Source organism: Carassius auratus, chromosome 2, assembly GCF_003368295.1.
Source record: "Carassius auratus strain Wakin chromosome 2, ASM336829v1, whole genome shotgun sequence".
NCBI lineage: Eukaryota > Metazoa > Chordata > Actinopteri > Cypriniformes > Cyprinidae > Carassius > Carassius auratus.
Genome location: NC_039244.1, coordinates 25,560,297 through 25,582,300, shown reverse-complemented (window position 1 = coordinate 25,582,300; position 22,004 = coordinate 25,560,297). Strand labels below are relative to the sequence as shown.

Here is a 22,004-nt window from a genome sequence, read left to right as displayed (position 1 = left end):
TCTCCAAAACATACAAAAACACTGAAATTTAAAAAAAGTGTTAGTGAGCGCTTAAAACAGATGGGCTTTAATTAGTTGGCTGAAAAAGTGCTGCGTGACAGCAAAGAGGCAAATAAACTGTCAACAATATATATATATATATATATATGTATAATATCCTAACTTGCACAAAGTTTGGTCTGTTTGGTCTGCCTTGTGAATGTGAACCGAACTAAGTTGAAATTGCAACATTGTAGTGATTTAACCCCCGGGGTTCGGAACAAAGCAATTAATTTACAGGTGTGAAAACAACATTAGATTCTGTCATATGGCTGTTTTCTGTTCGTCCTGCACAATGGATCTGGAGTCACTCAAGATTACATTTTTTGTGGTCTATGAATTTTTAGGTTTGAGTAACAAAAAAAGAATCTACTCATTTGTTATGTCAGGAGTTGATGGGAGTGCTGCACTCAAGTGATCGAGAATTCAGATGTCCCTTCCTGTTGGTGTTTTTTTTTTTTTTTTTTAAGTTCTGTCCTCTGGCAATTTTACTGCTATTTAAAGACGTAAAGGTCAGAAATACAGTTTGTCCCCCTTAGCTTGGTATTGTGTCAGATTGTTTTGAAACACGTGTCCTCTGGAAAAAAAGCTGCTGTGCTTGACTTTGTGCTTGCATTACTCATGCTTCCTTCCTTCCATTGAGAATGGAGGCCCATCTGCTCGGCGAGGCTGAGAATAGCACAGGCAGAGCCCTGAGGGTCACGTCCATCACAGCATTAATCTTGCACACAGCCCAGTGTGTGTGGTGTGCACCTCCTCTCACTTCACCTGACGATGAGGTTATTATGAAGTTGCTATGCCTGAAGCACCTTTCTAAACAGTCCCAGAGCTGACAGGAGTCAACTGCTATTTGTGTGTAAGGCTTTCACAAACAAGACTAAGCACAGCAAGGTTGTTATCAAGGACATGCTTATTATTTAGTGCTTGTAAACTGTTGAACTCTCCTTCCGTTGAAGAAAAATTGGTCCAGATAGCACCTGTAGTGTTCTTAAAAGAGTTTGAAGCGGTTCCCTGAGGGAACCATATGCCTTGTATAAAATGTAAGCTCATTAAAAAGTAATAATTACTGTTTTATATCTTAGATTGTACAGAAGATATCTGATTTATTGTTTGCAGACATCTTAAATATGGCCCGAAGAGAGAAAGAATATGATTAAGGTGCCTTAATGCTACAGAATTAAAGGAATAGTTCACCCAAAAAGGAAAGTTTTGTCATCATTTAGTCTTCCTCATGTTGGTCCAATCTTTCTTCTGCGTTTTTTTTTGTTTTTGTGAACTATGCTGTCCCTTAAAGGGACATTTGAGGACAGAAGCAGAGCAACATATTTCAATATGTAAAGTATTTTTATATACACTACTGTTTAAAACTTTTTGGGAAAAAAGTCTCACCAAGTTCTACAAGGCTGCATTTATTTGATCAACAATACAGGAAAAATATTGCATTCAAATATTTGAGCTCATTAAAAAAACGAATATTCGAATATTAGTATATTTAGATGATGTTTTATGAGAAATATATATTTTTTTATTCTAACATTTTTTCACCATTTCCAAACAATCTTATCACAACAAGCTTATAAATGATATCCTGTGTTTCCCCATTTGAAAACATTAGACAGTGTGTGCAAAAATAAACTAAAATTAAAAAATATTTAAAGCAGAGCAATTTAAAATATAAATAAAAATGCTATAAGGTCATGACGTTTGTATTTCATAATTTCTCATTTTAGTGATAACTCAGTTTCATTTGACAAAGTTTGCGTGCTCAGGATTTATCGGGGATTTACTGCATTTACAGCCAACAAAACAACATTTTAGGGAAATTCGAATAGTGTTTTTATTTTTTGAATAATTACACACCTATTTTTCAGGATTCTTTTATGAATAGAAAGTTCAAAATAACAGCATTTATTTATTTCAAAATCTTTTGTAACATTACAAAAGGCTTTACTGTCACCTTGGATCAATTTAACGAAATACTGGCAATTAAAATTACAAAAAGAGCAGGTGGATTTGGCATTTTAATTTAACTATGCAAATATGAATAAAGACACCAAATAAATGTGTGAATATGGGGCAATAAAAATGAATTAATACTACACATTTACATTGACTGCTCTTAAAAAAAAAAAAAAAAAAAATACAGTCTTAATTATTCTGTGAGTATCAGAATAGGTCTTGTTTTTGTTGAGTTTTTTTTTGCTGACAGCTCCCTTCCTTCTGTATCCTTCTGTCTTTTCGTCCTCTGTAGCTGAAGCTGACAGGTATATTGCATCATGGATTGTATTGGTGTGAATTTGCTTTTTGTTCATCCTAGTGTGAATTGTGTCAAGTAATAAAGTCTACAGGGCAAGACATTCTGGAGGAGTTAAAAGCAGAAATATGTTGCCTTAAAAAAAAAAAAAAAAAAAAAAAAAAACTGTTAAAGTGCATATATTAATTCTTCCATATGTAAATGTGCTACTTGAAGTATAAAATTGTCTGCATAGTTTTTTCAGCATTAGACAGATGATTATACATTACCATCATAGTTCTTGTGGATGACTTTTTCTCGGTCTCTTTTCTCATTTCATTTTGCACTTACAAGGTTCGTGGATTTTATCACCCTAGTTTTACGTTTTGTTATGGTTGCATCTTGTTCAGTTGAGGTTGGGAATGAAATCTGAAAAAATTATAATAACAAAATTAACAAATTCTTCTCTCAGGAATGCAAATGCAGCTCTTATCACTTTGAATGGGGAACATCAAACTCCTAAACAGTTCACCTAGCTTACAATTCAATTTTATATTTGAAATCACCAATGAAATCTGACAACAGCTGTGTCATAAATGTTATTACTTTTGCTCAAATACTTTTGCTCAGGGCAGCGCACGTCTAAGATCGTTTCTATAGTAACCTGGACTTCTAACAGCCTCTGCAGTGACGCACTGACTTTATCGATTAGTGATTGGCTCTTTCATTCAGAAGGTGTGGCTCCCTGCCATACTGAGCATTGCATTTTTCCCCATTCAAAACTACACGAGTGACATGTCTTGGGTATTCTATAGTCTTTGCCATTACCCACATGAGCATCCGAATGTTGTATTACAGCTCCAAAATACCCATATTTTTAAAATAGCACTGCTGTATTCTTTTACAATTTGTCACTTGGAGCACAGCTATCTGTGCAGAGTTGATATCCCTCCTCACACTTTAGCCCCAGTTTGACAGACTCTATAATTTGCAGAGAGTGTGAGCAAACTGTAGACTCGGGAGCATCGCAACCCAAATGGAAGTTGCAGTTGTTTATTAGCCGTCAAGCAGATGTGTTTGTATTTAAAGAAACCTTACTGCAAATATTACAGGAGCCATCTTTCTGAGGCTACCAAGTCGTTCTGTGATGTACACTAACTCTCAGTTTCTAGAATTGGCCCTGTCAAGGTTGGAACCAGGCGCTGGGTTTCATGATCAGATCTCATTAAGCTGCCTCTAAACTAACTATGGTTGGATTGATACCAACATTTTAGCATCAGCACAATGCCAGACATGGTATTGATTCTAAATTGGTACCTCAACATTAAGGGTGGGTGATCTGACGATTTTATCTAGTGACTGAGCTTGAGGACGTCTCGAATCAGAGATACTGATCTTATATGTTCTCATAATAATGTTAGAACTACAGCAGTAAGTGACTGCCTTCTAGATGGCTGTGACTGTCCAAATTATATCAAACGTCTCTATTAGGTGTCTTTCATGTGCTGTGGCGTATTTGAAAAACAGTAGGCCTAGTAGGTGAGTATTTACATATATCAGTCAGTTATGTCTTAAATGAACAGTTGGGAAAGAAATCGGATGTGTGTCAGTATATTAGAACTGTGCATTGTCTCTTAAAGTGCCTTCTGCTGTCCGTGTCATTAAAGGGGACATAACACACAGTTTCAGCCAATATCATGTTAACCTTGAGTACCTATATAGTAGTATTACATCCTTTATGTCTCCTAGTTTTATCAGATTTATAAAAGAAAGATACATACGTAATACAACTTGATGATTCTCTCTGAAAACAGCCAAGCTCCTGGAGGCGTACCGAGGCCAGGGCTAAAGAGTCACAAGCAATATCACGCCAATTGCCAACAAAACACAGTCATTTGATGCAGTTTTACTTGATCCAGCTCATGACCGGGGTCTTTTATTAAATTTAATTCCCACAGTAATGCACTGTTTTAAAGTTTAAGAACTACTGATTGTTTAATGCAAAACTGTTTTTCTTTTTTAAACTGTGCAAATAGAGAAGTCAAAGGCTTGTTCCAGTCTGAATATTCTCAAGAGTACATCTCAAAATTGGAAAGATAGTGATTCAGATTGTGGATCGTGATTCTGCTTTACAAGTGTGTGATATGATATTTTGGAATATCGCCCACCCTTCCTCAACATAACAAAAAAGGTAAATCATTGAATAAATAATTTGCATATCACATGTTCCATGCTTATCATATATATATATATATATATATATATCATATTATATATATATATCACATTAAAAAGGTATATGAGAATTTCTTTTCACTTCATCTTACTGCTATACCGCAGCACACTAACCATTGTTGTATATAGATGACTAACACCTGGCTGTCTGTTGATGGTGCTTTTATTAAAACAAACCTTTCACCTGCCTCCAAACGCCTATTCTGTGCATAACACAGCTAGTTGGCTTTTGCTGGCTTTCATCAATGGGTTGAGTTCAAAATAGGATCTATTCTTGATGGGCTAGAATTTCCACTGGCTTTGATAAAAAAAAAACAACTGACTTCCCTAAAACGGTCCTCTCTGCACGCTCTTGCATGCGTTGCTTGTGTTCGTCACCGATTCCATGCATTACCAACCTGACAACAGTCTGTGAAGAAATTAGTCTGATTTTATTGCTTCTGAGACACCCTGAGGTGAAAACAATTGACAGACAACCACCTCTGATTTAAACTGCTGTGCTCTTGAATGTGTTTGCAGCATTTTCATATTGTTTACAGCAGTGTTTGATTATTCACATGCTGTAATAGCATGTTTGTGAATTGAGGGTCTTGTTGACCTCTCCTGGATAAGTCGCATTTCACCATTGCATAAAAAGAATTTCAGATATTTTAAAAGTTAAAAGAATAAAAGTTATTGTCATCTTACAGAGTCCTTGACCAAAGTCAGAGATCTGTGGGTTAGAAAATAGTGTTAAGTGTTAGTCAGAGTCTCAATTATAGCAAGAACAGCATTTCAAGTTGGAAATAAAGAGAGAAAGATCTTGCTCCCAGACCGTGTTAAGCAGCCAACTGCAGCTCAACAGGTTTGTAGTGTGGGGTGCTGTTTTATTTCATTGAAATTCTTGGAGCTGTTTTTTCATATCAAAACCTTGTTTCATTTAAATGTATTATAGTCTATATGGATTTAGCTTTCCTTCATGTTTGGTAATGATGCATATCATTGGAAATTTGATAGAAGTGTGTTGTAGAACAGGACACAGGGTACTGACACAGTGATGTTGGACAATGTCAATGCAAAATGTAAGCAGATAATGTTTAATACAATAATTATACATAAAAAAAAAGGGTTGACGTTGAACTACACAGTTTCTGCAAAATAATCATTGGCTGGCTGTGTGTGTTTCTCTGTCAAAATCAGGCTGTTGAGTTCCTTTAAGGATGAAGTGGCCTGTAAACATTATATATACTGGCATTGAAAAATGTAGTTTTTTTACTTCATTTTGCAAGTGCTAGAAATTATGATAGAATTTAAACAAATTTAGTCAATCGGTGCTTTAAAAATCTAAATATAGGTTATGTCTTTTTTGGGGGGTCAGTGTCGGTAAAAAAAACAAAACAAAAAAAAAACATTATTATTTTTGGTGGTCATCTATTATTTATAAACTTCATCAACATTCTGTTGCTGGGCAACCACTTCATGCACAGTGAAATTATTTATTTATTATCTTTTTCCGGAAACAAAACCTCATTCTCACACAGGACGTGGTCTTCCGCAGACATTTCATACTTTCAGAGTACTTTCATACTTTCATGATGATGTGTTTCCAGAGGTTAAAAAAAAGAATCTAGAAACACAATGTTCTCTTCTGTAATTGACTCATTTGTCATAGACTGAGCAGTTACACTTTTAGCACCTAATAATTCAATTCAGTATTTAGTCTAATTCCTAAAGTTAAAACGTAGTTTTAGTAAAACTAAGTAATCATCGTAAAGATTACCATTACAGTCATGCTGGATACAGCATTCCATTTACACACACACACACACACACACACACATATATATATATACATTATATATATATAATGCGTTTTTATGTCACTTTTGTTTGTTCTGGAACACAAAGTGCTGAAGTGTGCTAGAGAAATATTACCAGACAGCCAGAAAGAAATAAACTGAAAAACATTGTTGTTAAGTTCCAACTATTCTGGATTTACTGAATTCACCACACATTTGCAGTAACAATGATTTAATACCCAATATACACTATAAGCAAGAAACGTGCAAACCTAGAATACCACTTTTCAAATCAACGAAGTATAGTAAATTAAACTGAGTGGACAGCTGTGTTTATAATAACAGGAGCATTTGCATTTGAACTGTAGTGCCTTGAAGTCTTCACCATTTAGTCTTAATTTACTAAATACATAGCAATAAATAAATGGACAGTAAATAGCAATAAATAAATAGACAGGCAGAAATGTGTATATTGGATGTGTAGCTACACAGAAAATGTCAGATTCCTTTTGGATGTGTAGCTAAACAGAAAATATCAGATTCTTTACTCAAAATAGCATTTTTAATATAAATTCCATTAATCTACGATAATGATACTAATTACAATGTCAAAGGAAATTGATTTTGTCCGTCAGTATCATTATGAGCATCAAAGAAAGGGAAAATACAGATCTTGTTCTGGGTTTTTGTCTCTACCTAATTCACTTGTGACCCCTTAAACACTCAAGGACAGGATGAGTTTATAAGATTGGACACATCACTGAAATACCTCCTGCACTTATCAGATTGACCACATTTAAGAGTGTAATATATATGACCAGTTCGCTTTGCCAAATATCCCTCAGAAACAATTTATGTAATGAAGAGCAGGAAACATCCCCTCCACATCATGATTCAGCTTCTTCAGCCCTGATGTTGGAGGCTCCGTCTTGTTACTGAATGCTGTGTTTTGTCCTCTAAATTATTTGAATCTCTAGGATTAAAGTTTAATGGTCACTTTTTCATTTTTAATGACTCAACTTGAAATGGGGATATCAAATATCCACAGATCTTAAGAAAGGTTTGGTACAGGTACTTTGCATCAAGATAATGATTGTGGAGTTTATCTATGTATTAAAGGGCATTTCTTTACTCCAATTTGAGTAGACATAGTGATTTTTACTTGTGTGTATGTGAATGGAGAACTTTTCTCTTACCTTGAGTCTCTCCTCATGTTTCATCTCTGCAGAGTTTTCCCTCTGATGAGGGCTGGCCATTTGCCAAATACCTGGGGGCCTGCGGCCGGATGGTAGCGGTGAATTACGTGGGCGAGGAGCTCTGGAGCTTCTACAATGCACCCTGGGAGAAAAGAGTGGATCTGGCCAAGCAGCTGATGGACATCGCCGAGCAACTGACCAACAACGACTTTGACTTTGCCCTTTACCTCCTAGATGTGAGCTTCGACAACTTTGCAGTTGGGCCTCGTGACGGAAAAGTCATCGTCGTCGATGCAGAAAACATCATAGTGGCGGACAAGAGATTGATTAAGCAGAGTAAGTAATGACTTCACTCCAGGATCTCCATGCTCCTCTTTTGAAGCATTGATAAATTGTTCAGGAAACTGTTATCCAGGTTAGACGGTGTGGTGGTGATGATGTTGTTGTTTTGACCCACTTTCAGTTTTCCCTCAGATGGGCTGGAGCAACTGTTTTTTAGGCCTGTTTGTTTCTGTACTTTGCCATCCCCATCAAAATAAATGTTTTTTTTTTCAGGACTTTTAGGAAGAAGTATCACAGTATTACATACCAGATGGAAACCTGCATGGGCCTCCCACGCTCTCAGATTTGTAATTAAATTTTTATTGCTGTTTCTTTTTTGGGACTTTTAAATAACTCTACACATGGATAAAGCACAGACGGCTTTCCTGTAACTCTGTAGAACCCAGGGTCTGAAATTAGATGGGAACTTGGTCCAAAATACACTCCAAATTCCAAAAATTAAAACTATAAAGATAATAAAAAAAAATGAAATCACTGTAATGCTCTGCAGGAACATGCGTCCCATGCACTTTGATCATGGAAAGTCTCCTCTTACTGTCATTTCTTTATCCTGTAAAAGCGTCTGATGTTTATATTCAGACAATAACACGTTGCTGTCCCTTCACAGTTGCTACTCTCATAAACTACTCACACTGCATGTTGACTCTTACACCTAAATAGAAATGTTAAACAACAGATATTTCGGCAAACTGAATGTTTTTTTTTTTTTGCGCTGAATATTGTTTCTCTCACCTCTCTGTGTTCCGCTGTTTGGCACTTTTTCAGTAAAGATTTCAAATTAATGCAGACTGTCAGGGAGGGCCTTTTTGCAAAAATGGAAAGGCTTTTGTGAATTTGTGACATTTACAGATAAGGATATGACCGTTAACTAAAAGTTCCCTTTCAAGGGAACTTCAAATTGCGTCCTCTAGGGGAGAACACGTCACCCTCTTCTTCGTCTTCATTGATTGTTTTGTTTGAAGCGTACAGCATCTAGGTGTTTCTCGACAGAGGCTTTGCTTTGATACCTGCAGTTCACATGGCTCACATACTGTGGTGTGTGTGTAGCCAAGAGCAGGCGCAAGCGTTCAGCTTTCAAGGGAGTTCGATGTGCTCTGCCGAGCTGATTGCAATGCGTTCGCAAGACTCAGAGGGGATGTGAGTATTTAACTATTTACCAATATTTACCAAACTATTTACACATTTTAGCAAAATTCGCATGATTGCATTCGCCTCTTGCAGGAATAGCGATACATACGCGGCAGCAGTTTTTGCTCGCACTTGATTTCTGTGATAATCTAGTGAGTGGGCGGAGAGTGTTTATCTCCCGCGGAATACATGCTGCACGTTGTGTCACGGTGAGAACCTGTAATGTAATTGATGGGAAATTTTTCCCTATAAGTAATTTCCTTTTTTTATACATGTTGCACTTTGGCTTATTTTGTAATTTTTTTTTTAATAAAACATAAAAAACTTTGTTAAGCAGGCACTAGCAAAACGTTTAGAGGATGTGTGCGTCCATGTCATCATTGTTTGATACCTGATGACACACAATCTTGGTGTTGGTTGTTTGGGCTAAGAGCATGCACGCAATATCTTTGAGAGGGCAATTTCCATGCATTTGTGAGTGTTTAAAAAAATAAAAGTCCCCGCTCTCGGTTGTCTCTCTTTTTAAGGAAAGAGGGACAGACATCAGCTTCCCTCGAGCTATTGAGGCTATGGAACACTCCAATCTTGCCGCGGAAACATGCTAAGAAGGTAACGCCACGAGGTCGTCTTGAGGAATGTTATCTTTCTGGCCATAGCCCTCCAACTCAGGTGAGCCTTCCATTTCTTCCTGATCTCCTTACAGAGATCAAGTAAAAATGGAAGAGGCCGTTTTTCTTGCACATCCAACGATTCCAGCATACGAGTATGCAATATCAAGGTAATGCGCAGAAACGGTTTCAGGATGAGGTAGCAGAGTTGCACCACCCTGGCAGATATCTGGAAGAACGAGACGTTCAGGGAAGTGAAAGCATGCTCAGCGGCCTTCAATCATTCATGAACAACCATTCATGAGCACTAACAAAATAGGTGTCATGGTCCGTCTCGGTCTGAGGATCAGAGACGGGTACAGAAGGCTATTGTCATGGCTCATGCTCCGCCCCCACCTGCGGGTAGGTGTAGGTGGAATCGCGGGTCAAAGGAGGATAGGCAAAGGGAGGTGATCCAGACAAGATGTCATCACTTTTCTCTGGATCAGAGTGATACTTGAGTATCTGCTTGCTCCCTTTGGGGGTTTTTAAATCTTCCCCTTCCTAATTCCCCTATAACTAACAGCTCTCCACCTGACCGAGGTTAGGTGGGAACTTCCTGCATTACGGTCTCCACTTGAGCAGGGCTCCAGCGTGGGAACCAGGGTGTGTGAGTATGATCCATTCTCTCTCTCTCTCTCTCTCTCTCTCTCTCTCTCTCTCTCTCTCTCTCTCTCTCTCTCTCTCTATATATATATATATATATATATATATATATATATATATATATATATATATAGAGAGAGAGATATATATATATATATATATATATATATATATATATATATATATAGAGAGAGAGAGAGAGAGAGAGAGAGAGAGAGAGAGAGAGAGAGACATTTGACATTTGAAAATCCCTTTATTAATAAAATAACATTTGGGATTTTTTTTTTACAATTTGTTAAAAACCAAAAACATTTTTAAAACATCCTCCATTAGACAATTTCACATATATTTTCATTCATATACACATTAGAGAATGTTTAGATTAAAACTTCCATTCCCATCAGGCTCACACAGAAAATTATTAAAACCCCAAAGATGAAAAAAAGAACATTTTGTGTAATGCTATAAAAAGCATACTCTACCGTTAACCTTTTTTTACAAAACATTTAGTCAATAAAATAGGATCAATACATCCACTTTCTTCAACTTTGTTTTTTCTAGTACACCAAATTGCCAACTTTACCATTCCATAAAGAAAATTTAGAATAATATCTTCCTTCTTGTTTTCTACTGAGTACTTTGGCCCATAAATAAACAATGGAACATTAAACGAACCCATTAGCTTCAGACTCCAAACCTTCACTAACTGCATCAAGTTTTTCAGGCAAAAACATTCCATAAATGCATGAATCACAGTTTCTGATGCGTTACAAAAAGGACAACCCTCCCCAACTAAAGGATTCAGTCGTGCTATGTGTATGTTTGTGGCTAAAACTCCATGTACAATTCTCCACTGCAGATCTCCCACTCTCTTTTCAGTGGGTTTTTTGTACAGGGCCCGCCAGCTACCTTTCGAGGAAGAGTCTGACCCCAACACTAAAGTCCATTTGCTTTCTGTTTGGTCTTTAAGGTCTTGATAGTTCATAGTTTTAACACATGCTGTATATAAAGTTATTTTTGATAAATCATTGAACAACCCCATTTCTGGAGTATTCAAAGACAACAATTTTGCTGGATCTTCCTCTTGATAATCCCTTTTTATCAAAAAGTCAAATTCTGGAAAAGTGAATGGCTCTGTGTCCTCTCCTGCACAAGTCTCTTTGAGAAATTCTTTAGCTGAAATGGGAAGTTTAGCGAGACGCACAGACCTGAAACCCACTTTTCGAGCAAGTTCTTCAGCTTCAATCCACCCATCTCCTATCCTTAGATCCCGAAACATAGATATTCCAGCAGCCAGCAAGTTTGACCTTATGGTGTCAGAGTTCAGAATCTCAGTAGGAAAAAGAGGATTGAAAAAAAAGAAATTCATTAAACAGCCACGGACCTGGTTTTGACCACTCTCTTGAAACAGAAAACATTTGCCATAAATCCATAATATTGAGGTAAAATGAGTTAAGTCCACCAAGAGAAGTTCTCTTTAGAGTCATGGTGAAAAGCTGTTTATCTAGACCCATTCGTCCAGCCTTGCGTAGAAGAGCACATGTTAGTTCCATCCATCCATGCTGCTGGTGATATAGTTGGCGCTGAATAGCCTGCAGTCGAAAAACTGTCCCCCTTCTTGAACAGGAAGATAGATGACAGCAGCTCTCAGCCAGTGCTGACTAGACCAAATAAAATTAACAAGTCTCTTTTGAATTTCTTGGATTAAAATAACTGGTGGATCCACAACCATGCCAAAGCATTGAGGCAATGAAATTGTTGGCAATCAGTACTCTTCCCCTATATGATAACTGGGGTAGCAACCATTTCCAGCTAGACAACATCGCACAGTCCTTCTCCACTAAACCCTCCCAATTTTTATTTTTATATTCCTCTTGACCAAGATATACTCCAAGATATTTCAAACCAAGTGTACCCCACTTAATATTATTTGGGAGTTTTGGTAAAATCATATTGGTATTTTCAGTAGAACCATACCACACAGCTTCTGTTTTATCCCAGTTAAGCCTAGCAGATGATGCTCTTTCATAGATGTCTAGAACCCCCTTTAAATTCTGTACATCTTCCTGGTTTTGAATTATCACAGTAATATCATTAGCGTATGCAAATAATATAATTCAGTAATATAACAGTAATATATGACTCTTTTTTTTAAACTACCATTTATAGTTAGACCATTTAGTTTACGTCGCAGCATACACAATAATGGTTCAATCGCCAAGCTGTACAGTTGGCCAGACATTGGGCAGCCTTGTCTGATTCCTTTTTGTATTTTAACTGGTACACTTAACCCACCTCCTATTTTTATCATACTCAAGGATCCTTTATACAACAATTTTATCCACGATATAAAACTATCACCAAAACCAAAACACTTTAAGACATGAAACAAATACAGATGATCCACCCGATCAAATGCTTTTTCTTGGTCTAGAGATATTAGACCAGCACCAACATTGTACATTCCTAAATATTCTAAAAGATCTCTCATTAAAAACAAATTATCATAAATACATCTTTTAGGAACACAATAAGACTGATCCTTATGAACCAACGAACCTAAAACCATCTTAAGTCGATTTGCAATTGATTTAGACAATATCTTATAGTCAGAGTTAAGAACAGCAACAGGTCTCCAGTTTTTAAGTAAACACAAATCTCCTTTCTTTGGAAGAAGAGAAAGGACTGCCCTTTGACAACTTTTTGGCAGTCCCTTCAGTTTAAAGCTTTCTTCAAGAACTTTAAAAACGTCCTGTCCAATTATTCCCCAAAACGACTTGTAAAATTCTGCGGTAAGTCCATCAAGACCTGGTACTCGGCCAGTTGAGAGTTGTTTTACTGCATCCGTTACTTCTTCAAAGGTAATGCTGGAGTCTTTCATCTTCTTTCAAGTTTGGTAAATCTTTAAAAAGTTCACTTGTTGTATTCAGATCAATGTCTTCTTTTGCAAATAACTTAGAATAAAAATCAACAGCAGTTCTTCTCATCATTAAAGGATCGGATGGAATACTACCATCAGGTCTTCGTAAACAATGCATAAAATTATCATGAACAACCTTCTTTTCCAAATTAAAAAAAGTATTTTGTAGGTGCATCCATATTATTAATTGAAATAAACCATGCTTTAACGAGTGCTGATTTCACTTTTTCATGTAAAATACCTCTTAATTCATGTTTTTTGGATAACAAATTTTCTTCCACTCCCATGTCATTCTTATTAATCAATGAAACATATAATGCAGAAATATCTTCTTCTAGTTTAGACATTTTCCTTTTTAAACTAATCCAAGCTTGTCATGAATATTGTTGGCAGAAAAGCTTAATTTGAACTTTTCCCACCTCCCACCATTGAAGAAGATTCTCATAATTACTTTTTTGTTCTGTCCAATAGTTCCAAAAAAGATTCTCTAATAATTTATTACTAAATCTCCAATAAGTACAATGAGGGGTTGTTTGTGTTACAATCATTTTTAAGGAACTTAAATGATGATCTGAAATCGGGCTTGGGCATATTTTTGTCTCTTCTATTCTACTGCACGTTGTATTCTTGACATAGAATCTATCTAACCGTGCTGCACTGATCCTATTTTCTGTCACTTAAATCCATGTATATTGTTTTACGGTTTTATTTTTCTCTCTCCAAATATCAATAAGTCCAAATTGTGTTGTAATCTCTCTCAAAGATGCTGCTGATAAAAAAAATGAGGTTCTTCTCCATTCCTATCACAAGTAAAATCTAACATACAATTCAAATCTCCTCCAATTACTAAAAAAATCTTCATTTATAAAAGAGGAAACTACATCTTTAAGTTTAAGAAAAAAAAAATATTCTCTCTCTACCTGTTGTAGGAGCATGAACATTTATTAACACAAAAACTCTATTTTTTATTTCTACTCTTAGTGCAAGTAGGCACCCTCTCACTACTTCGTTTTTAGACAAAATTTTAACTTTACATGTGGGTGAAAATAATATTGCCACCCCTGCACTAAGGTTGGTGCCTTGACTCAAAACATGATCTCCCTCCCACCACATCCCAAAATCAGTTTCATTTTCTTCATTACTATGTGTTTCTTGTAGAAACGCAACTTGAGTTTCTTTCAAATTTAAACACTCTTTTAATAAAGGCCATTTACTTCTGTCCCTTGCCCCGTTTATATTTAAGGATCCTATTTTAAGAACATCCATAAATAGGGGGAAGGAAAAAGAAAAAGAAAGAAAAAAACCTAGCAAAGGCCAGATTTATTTAAGACTAGTTCTAGTAGACCTACGTTTACCCTTCATCTTTTGAATTTTTTGTCTGACTGCTGTCAAATATTTCTTTAGTCTAAACCTTTTTTGCTGCGACAAAATCTCAACGTTACATTCTTTACGAGCTTTCATTACAGATGCGATAAATTTCTCTAGGTCAGGAAAAAACTCTTCAACATTAACACTCCTCCCCTTAGTTTCATCCAGAAAAGAGTTTATCTGTTCAACAGTATACAAATCTCCATATCTGCCAACGTTTACATCAATGCATGAATCACCATCTCTAATACTCTTGTCTTCGGACTCTTTTTCCGCTTCATCATTTGAACCTGTGTTGTCTTCTTGCATTCTATCATCTTTGAAGCATAAAGCACCAGTAACAATACAACCAATAGATGACACCTCTTCATTTATACCCTCAGTACTTCCAGTCACGTTTACACCAACCTCTACTCTATCACCACCTTCACTTTCTTTTTCTGCATCTCCGTCCTCTTTCCGAGCACCCGCATCACTCACCGGCTCTCCCACCTCATTCGCTCCGCTACTCGCACTCCTCAAACCTGATGGCCCTGCTGTTTCCTCTGCCTGCTGCTGTTTATGAGGGCAAGACAATCTCTTGTGGCCAAAAACTCCGCACTCAAAACAACGTAAAGTATCAGTGCTCGCGTAAACCATATAAGAACTCTCTCCACATGTCACTCGAAACGAAACATCCAGTGTTTTAGTAGGCACTGTCAGAAACAAAAATGCTTGTCGTCTAAAAGACAATATGTGCTTAAGTTCGGTAGATTTACAACCCAAAGGAATCGTTTTCACAGCACTAGCCATCTTTCCGAACCGTGTCAATTCTCGCACGATCGCGTCATCTTTAATGAAAGGAGGTACATTGGAAATTGTCACTTTTGTAGCTGGAGCAAAAAGAGGTGTAACTGGTACAAAAGTTTCTTTCACCCAAATGCCGCTTTCAATTATTCTGATTACTAGTTGTTCGTTTTTTAAAAATGACAACTGCCTTGTTCATACGAGATGCAGAAACAATGTTTTCATGGCCTACCTGTTCTCCTGTTGCTACCTACCTGCCTCAGGAACACACCTGAAACCATTCCGAAGCAAGAGACATGGCTCTTCCCCCACAGGGAGAGAGGCCATTCTGTTTGACTAGAAAACACCTCACAAACTTGAATACAATAATCGGTGACCCAAAAAAGTGTGAAAAAAAAAAAGAAAATAATAAAAGAAGATAGGTAAAACCTATGGAAAAAATAGTTTTAACTATAAGAAAAAACTTAAGAAACTTCACGCTCTCGCACGTGCCTCTCACACCCCACGCCACACTCTCGCTTCCCAGCATGCAAGACACCAGACAGAGAGAGAGAGTTTGCTGGTGGTAATGTGTGTGAGTTTCTTTGCAGTTATGGAAGTCTTCTTGTATATGCTGTCTCAGGTGATGCTCCCCTCGCCAGAGGTTTGTAAATTTGAGCATGCCTCTCCCGTGCGGTTTGGCACCTCTGCGATGCTTAGGAAACTTTAAGTACACACGCTAAGCTCTGTGTACTTTCTGAAAAGCATATGGTTGTAAGTGTGCACGCAAGACTCTGCACTCTTTCTGAAATCCGGTACGGTAAGGGTTACGTGCTCTGCTTTGTTCCCTTTCTTCGAGATGGTTAGACCTTGTGTCCTTGGGCTCCACTCAACCAGTGTATTTTTATTAATACACTTCAAGCATCGCTTCCCTCAACATGAAGGGCTATTGTGAGCCTTGCGCTTCCCTTCAAGCGCCCGAGTTCTCTCCCCTTGTGAGGAGTTGAATTCCTCGCTCCAGGGGCTGTTCTCGTGGTCGTTTAGCAGCGCTCCCCTTTTCCAAAAAGGTTTCCTATGAGCGCGCTACTCTCTTTCTGAATTCAGATTTCTCCTCTAACATGAGAGTTGAGTTCTCTGTTTTTCCCAGAGCACCTGGCATCCAGCAGCATCAGGTGAAGTAGGCCTTTCCTTCGCCTCTCTGATGCGCTGTTTTTTTTCTGGCCGTTCCAGCATGGAATATGATGCAGGTTGAGCCCCCTCTCTCGTGAGAGTTGGGTTGTGCTCCCTCAGCTAAGTAAATTTATTTCTAGCTGTTCCAGCTTGGAACATGTGGTGGGTCGAGCTCCCCCTCGTTTGAGAGCTGGGTGTTTACCCTCTACCCCGGGTCGAGGCCCTACAGGTAAGTTGGGTATGTAGCCTAGGCATTAGGCTGTAAGGGATGATGTCATGGACAGCCATCTAACATCCCAGGGGCAACTCCCATGGAATTGGTAGAGTTGGTAGTTAGTGCTTGCCATGATACTGGCCTGCACTCCCCTCAGCATGGCAGCGTGGGTATACTGTTCCCAAAAGCGCCCCCTAGAGGATGCAGTTCGAAGTTCTCTTGAAAGGGAACATCTCAGGTTACGAATGTAACCATGGTTCCCTGAGTAGGGAACAAGACACTCCATCCTCTAGCTTCCTGTCATGCTTTGGACGCAAACTTCAGACGAAGAAGTGGGTGACATGTTCTCCAGGTGCTTATTTATAGTCGCACCGGTAGTGACGTCAGAGACTGTCACCAGCCAATTTATTTATTGATTGATTTATTAAAATTTTAATTTACGTACTTTATGTAGGCAATTTAAATTTTGCAGTTGTTGTGTAAATACATACCATCTTTGAGCAACATTAAACATAATAGCTATGTTAAATGCAGCTTTTGTTCCACATTTGCAGTGTAAAGATAGCTTCTGTTGATGATAACATTGTATTGGTAACAGTCTATAGCATGTTGATTGATTGAATGAAGTGATTGGCTGAATGTAAGTTTTTGACATAAAAAGAACAACACGCAGAATACATTTAATGAGGTGATTATAAAAATGCAAAAATTGCTTCTGAAAATAAATTCCAATGGCCAAACATTGCCCTTTTGTTGAAAAGTTAGGTTTTATTCTTGATAATTCATGGGATTCCAGTTTCACGTTTAAGTAAGCATTGCTGTAGAAGTGCATTGCAGCAGATGAACATGGCCCAAAGATGCACTTTTGATTCTGGACTGTAGTGAGTTGGCATGGATGGGTGCAGTGCTGGACCAAGTATGCATGCCAGTGGATCTGCCATCTAGACAGGGCAGGCTGGGCTGACGGATGAACTTGGAGCATGTGTGCTACATAACAATGGCTATTTGCTTCAGCCTGCCAGCGTTTATCTGAATGGAGCTTGTGTGTGTGTGTGTGTGTGTGTGCCCGCGTTTGCTTCCAGATGGGTCTTTCTAAAATGTTAGATAACACCAGCTTTTTATATCAAGTTTCTATTCTGAATTGACATGTACATATGTTGGGCATCAAGGTTGGAAGTCTTTTTTTTTCATCTTTTAAATGTAATTAATTCTGCTTATAATATCTCTGTACATTAATTAATGTGAACCTTTTAAGGATTGCCATTCATGGATTCAGAAATGAAAAATTTCTATTTTTATTGCAATTATCTCAAGCAATGCCAAAAATTTTTTTTTTTTAATAACATTTAATGCTTACACTTTATAATTAGATTTTATTATATAATGATAATAATAATAGTTATATAAAATGCATTAAATCGTTCAAATTAGTTAATTTGTTTGCATTAACTAAGAACTATTGGTAGAGCAATATTTTTTTTTTTGACAGTCGATGCCGATATCTTGGAAAGCAGGGGGCTCAATAGCCGATATATTTATATATATATTTATTTATTTAAGAAATGTGAAATCTTTTGACAATGGATTAAAAAAATATATAGGTAAAATTATTTACACATAATAAATAAAACATTTAAGTATTTATCAAAACAAAATTTTTTAATAAAAATATAATTAAAAAGAAACACTGTAACCAACAGGGCACTCAGTATTCTGAATAGTTTGTGTGCATTGGGAAACATGTTTTTCAAATAAAACCCATTTTACGTATAGCACACAGTGAAAATGACATAAATATGACCGTGGGCAAAGCATAAAGCACAGCATAATTTAAAATCATAAGTTTAAAGCATTAAATTCACACGGACCCACCGTCACACAGAGAACACGCGAATGTGCTGGATAAAAATGCACACTTGACAAGATCTCACAGCTGGATTCGACAAGTTTGCAAGGTTTGTGAAAATAAATGTTCATTAGCCATTCAAAGATGTTTTTAAATGCGTATTTGCTTAATGCTGATGGCAAATGAGAAAGTTTTATAATGTTAACAATATAATATAAGAGTAAATTATAATTATAATAATGATGATGATAATAATAATAATAATTATAATAATAACTACATACCTGTTTGTAAGGAAATTAATTTCTCTATCCAATGCTGTCACAACACGCAACAAAAGAATGACTTGGAAAACTCAAAGGGTGAACTAATCAATTCTCAATAGTTTGAACTAATAATCAATAGTTTGCGTAAGTACTAGATATGTTAGGGAAGTAACACTTAACATTTTAATTACAATTTGCTAAAATGAACGAAATGACTCAAAAAAGATTTTTACATTTTGCTGAATGAGACTCCAAGGACTGAATTGGTAAAATGATCTAAACTTCCCATTACTAGTGCGCTCAGACGTTGCCTTTCTCAACACCTTCCAAAAAAAAGTCTGGTGCACAGTCCAAATAAAAGTCCCACCTCGAACACATAAGCCAAGTAGAAAAACGTAACAAAACGGCCTTGGCAATATATCGGTCGACCCTTACTAAGAAAAATACTTCTTCAGAATTTAATAATCTTAATTTTAATTTTAGAATTTATTAATATTGTTTACGATCAAAAGTTGTTTCCGACAAAATTAACTATTAACATTTTTATTAACTAACATTTAACAGAGGTTAATATATTTGTTCATTTTTAATTGTAAAGTAGTACATGTTTAGTTTTTACAGTTTAATAATATCCGGTGGGTGAATAGACAAAAAAATATATAATAATAATAATAATAATAATAATAATAATATTCACTCACTCTGATTTTGTTCCAAACCTGTATGAATTTATTTCTTCTGCTGAACACAAAAGAAGATATTTTAAAGATTGTCTCATCTGTTTTTGTCCATACAATGAAAGTCAGTGGGGTTCCTTTGTGTTCCATAGAAGTCATACTGGTTTGAAATTACATGAGGGTGAATAAATGACAAACTGTCTCTTTAATGTAAGATTTCCATGAGTTCTGGAACAATATTTCGTGCTGTTCCTCCATAAGCCTCTGGATGTGATTCTCAACACACAAAGCAAAAGAGAAAAGTGCCGAAGCCAGCGTGTGCTCTGATTGGCTTTGGCACTTTACCTCCCATGGATCTCATAATTGGCTTCCATGAGTGTGATTGGCAGTGCAGTGACTTCATTTTCTCTAATTAGTTATTGGCGTGATATTGAGCTGTGTCAAATGACCAAGACAGCAGATCCCCAACTCTTTAAGGTGCTTTATTACTCAATCTAGTTTTGCTGATGAATAGATGTCACAGCCCAGTCTATTTCTCCACCCCACCACCTCCTCCTAGAAGATCCTCAGATTTATTGATTTGTTCAGCATTAAAATGTATGGCTAGAGAAGAACTGCACATGCTTTCAGAAGAATTTCGTATTTGTCTACTCACAGTGAAGAGCTGAATCAATTCAAGGTCTTTATTCTGCAGAGTGTTGTTCCATTTTAGTGTAGGTTGTTCTTTTTGAAGAAGATTGAAACAACAATAAATGGAGTGATGTGTAATAATAAAGAGCTTTGTTGTTGTTGTAGTTGTTGTCTGATACACAGAATCTAACAGCAAGCTGTTTTTAAAAGGAAAAGCCAGTGGAATAAGGAATAGGCCGGATTGAATACAAGTCAGCTGACTGAAACTGCATGTTGTGAAACAGGAGAAGTTCAATCATTGCTTCTGCAAACCATAGTAAACTTGTGTTGAATATTAACATGAAATTGACCCATTTTTTCCCCTTAAAACATGTTTCTTTAATTTTTTTTTTTTTTTTTTTTTTTTTTACCTACAGACAAATATTTAGGCACTGTTTTAGGTTAATGTATTAGGTAATGCAAACTTCTTCATTGTTTTATTTAATAATTAAGAGTAATTGAATGCCAGTTAACATTGTAATGAAATCTACTGCAAACATGCTATAAGATTAGATTAAAAAATTATGTTTGGTGTAATGACATTTTAAGTCAACCTGTTGAGTTTCTAGAACCCCAAAGCAATGACTGAAAAGTACTCTAATCTCTGCCTAATCAGGATTAGAATCCTAAATCAGTCGTACACTACTGGTAAAATTTACTTTTTTTTTTTCCTAAAAAAACATACTCACCACAGCTACATTTACAGTGGGGCTCAAAAGTTTGGGCACCCTTTGCAGAATCTGTGAAAATGCGAGTAATTTTCAAAAAATAAGAGAGAGCATAGTAAATGCATGTTATATTTTATTTAGTACTGTCCTGAGTAAGATATTGTACATAAAAGATGTTAACATTTAGTCCACAAGACAAACAAATTGCTGAAATTATTAAAATAACCCCCTCAGTTCTTAGTACTGTGTGCTGTTACCTGATGATCATTGACTGTCTTTCTGTTTTGTGATGGTTGTGCATGAGTCCCTTGTTTGTTCTGAACAGTTAAACTGAGCAGCGTTCTTCAGAAAAATCTTTAAGGTCCTGCAGATTCTTCAGTTTTCCAGCATCTTTGCATATTCGAACCCTTTCCAGCAGTGACTTTATGATTTTGAGATGCATCTTTTCAGACTGAAACATTTGAGGGACTCAAACACAACTATTTTAAAAGATTCAAACATTCACTGATGCTCCAGAAGGAAACAAGATGCATTAAAAACTTTTGGAATTTGAAGATCAAGGTAAATTGTACTTAATTTGTGTAAGGGGAAACATACAAGTATCTTCTGTTGCTTACGAAGGGCAGAACTAAATGGAAAAAAATTATATTTCAACAAAATAAGACAAATTTGGCCATCTTCATCGTGTTCAAAAGTTTTCACCCCCAGCTCTTAATGCATCTTGTTTCCTCAAATGTCCTCAGTGTGATAAGATGTATCTCAAAATCATACAGTCACTGCTGGAAAGGGTTCAAATATGCAAATATGCTGGAAAACTGAAGAATCTGCAGGGCCTTAAAGATTTTTCTGAAGAACGCTGCTCAGTTTAACTGTTCAGAACAAACAAGGGACTCATGCACAACCATCACAAAACAGAAAGACAGTTGAGGATCATCGATTTTCAGCAGCCCTCAGTCTTCAGTGTCACATGATTCATCATTACAATATGCTGATTTATTGCTCAAATATAATTTATTCTTATTATTATTAGTTTTGCATTCTTTGATAAATGGAAAGCTCAAAAGCTTCATTTATTTGAAATCTTTTGTAACATTATTAATAGTCACTTACCCTTCAGTGGATTCTACTGAAGCTCAAAGTAAACTGGCCTACATGTTACATCAAGCTACCACAGCTACAAAATGAGAACAGGTGTTAGGCTGTTTTTATTAACTACAGCAAATATTGCAAGAACAGC

The 22,004-nt window shown here is 36.5% G+C and overlaps 1 protein-coding gene across 2 annotated transcripts in view; it reads left to right on the top strand.

Moving 5' to 3' along the window:
- LOC113038409 (deleted in autism protein 1 homolog) overlaps window positions 1-22,004 on the top strand; it is a 41,284-nt gene that overhangs the window by 17,029 nt on the left and 2,251 nt on the right. Inside the window, exons 3-4 of one of the 2 annotated variants that reach the window (XM_026195787.1) lie at window positions 7,514-7,817; window positions 8,037-8,110. In XM_026195787.1, coding sequence (XP_026051572.1) covers window positions 7,514-7,817; window positions 8,037-8,110 — 378 coding nt within the window. The remainder of the gene's footprint in view (window positions 1-7,513; window positions 7,818-8,036; window positions 8,111-22,004) is intronic. The other variant, XM_026195797.1, reaches the window with a different exon arrangement.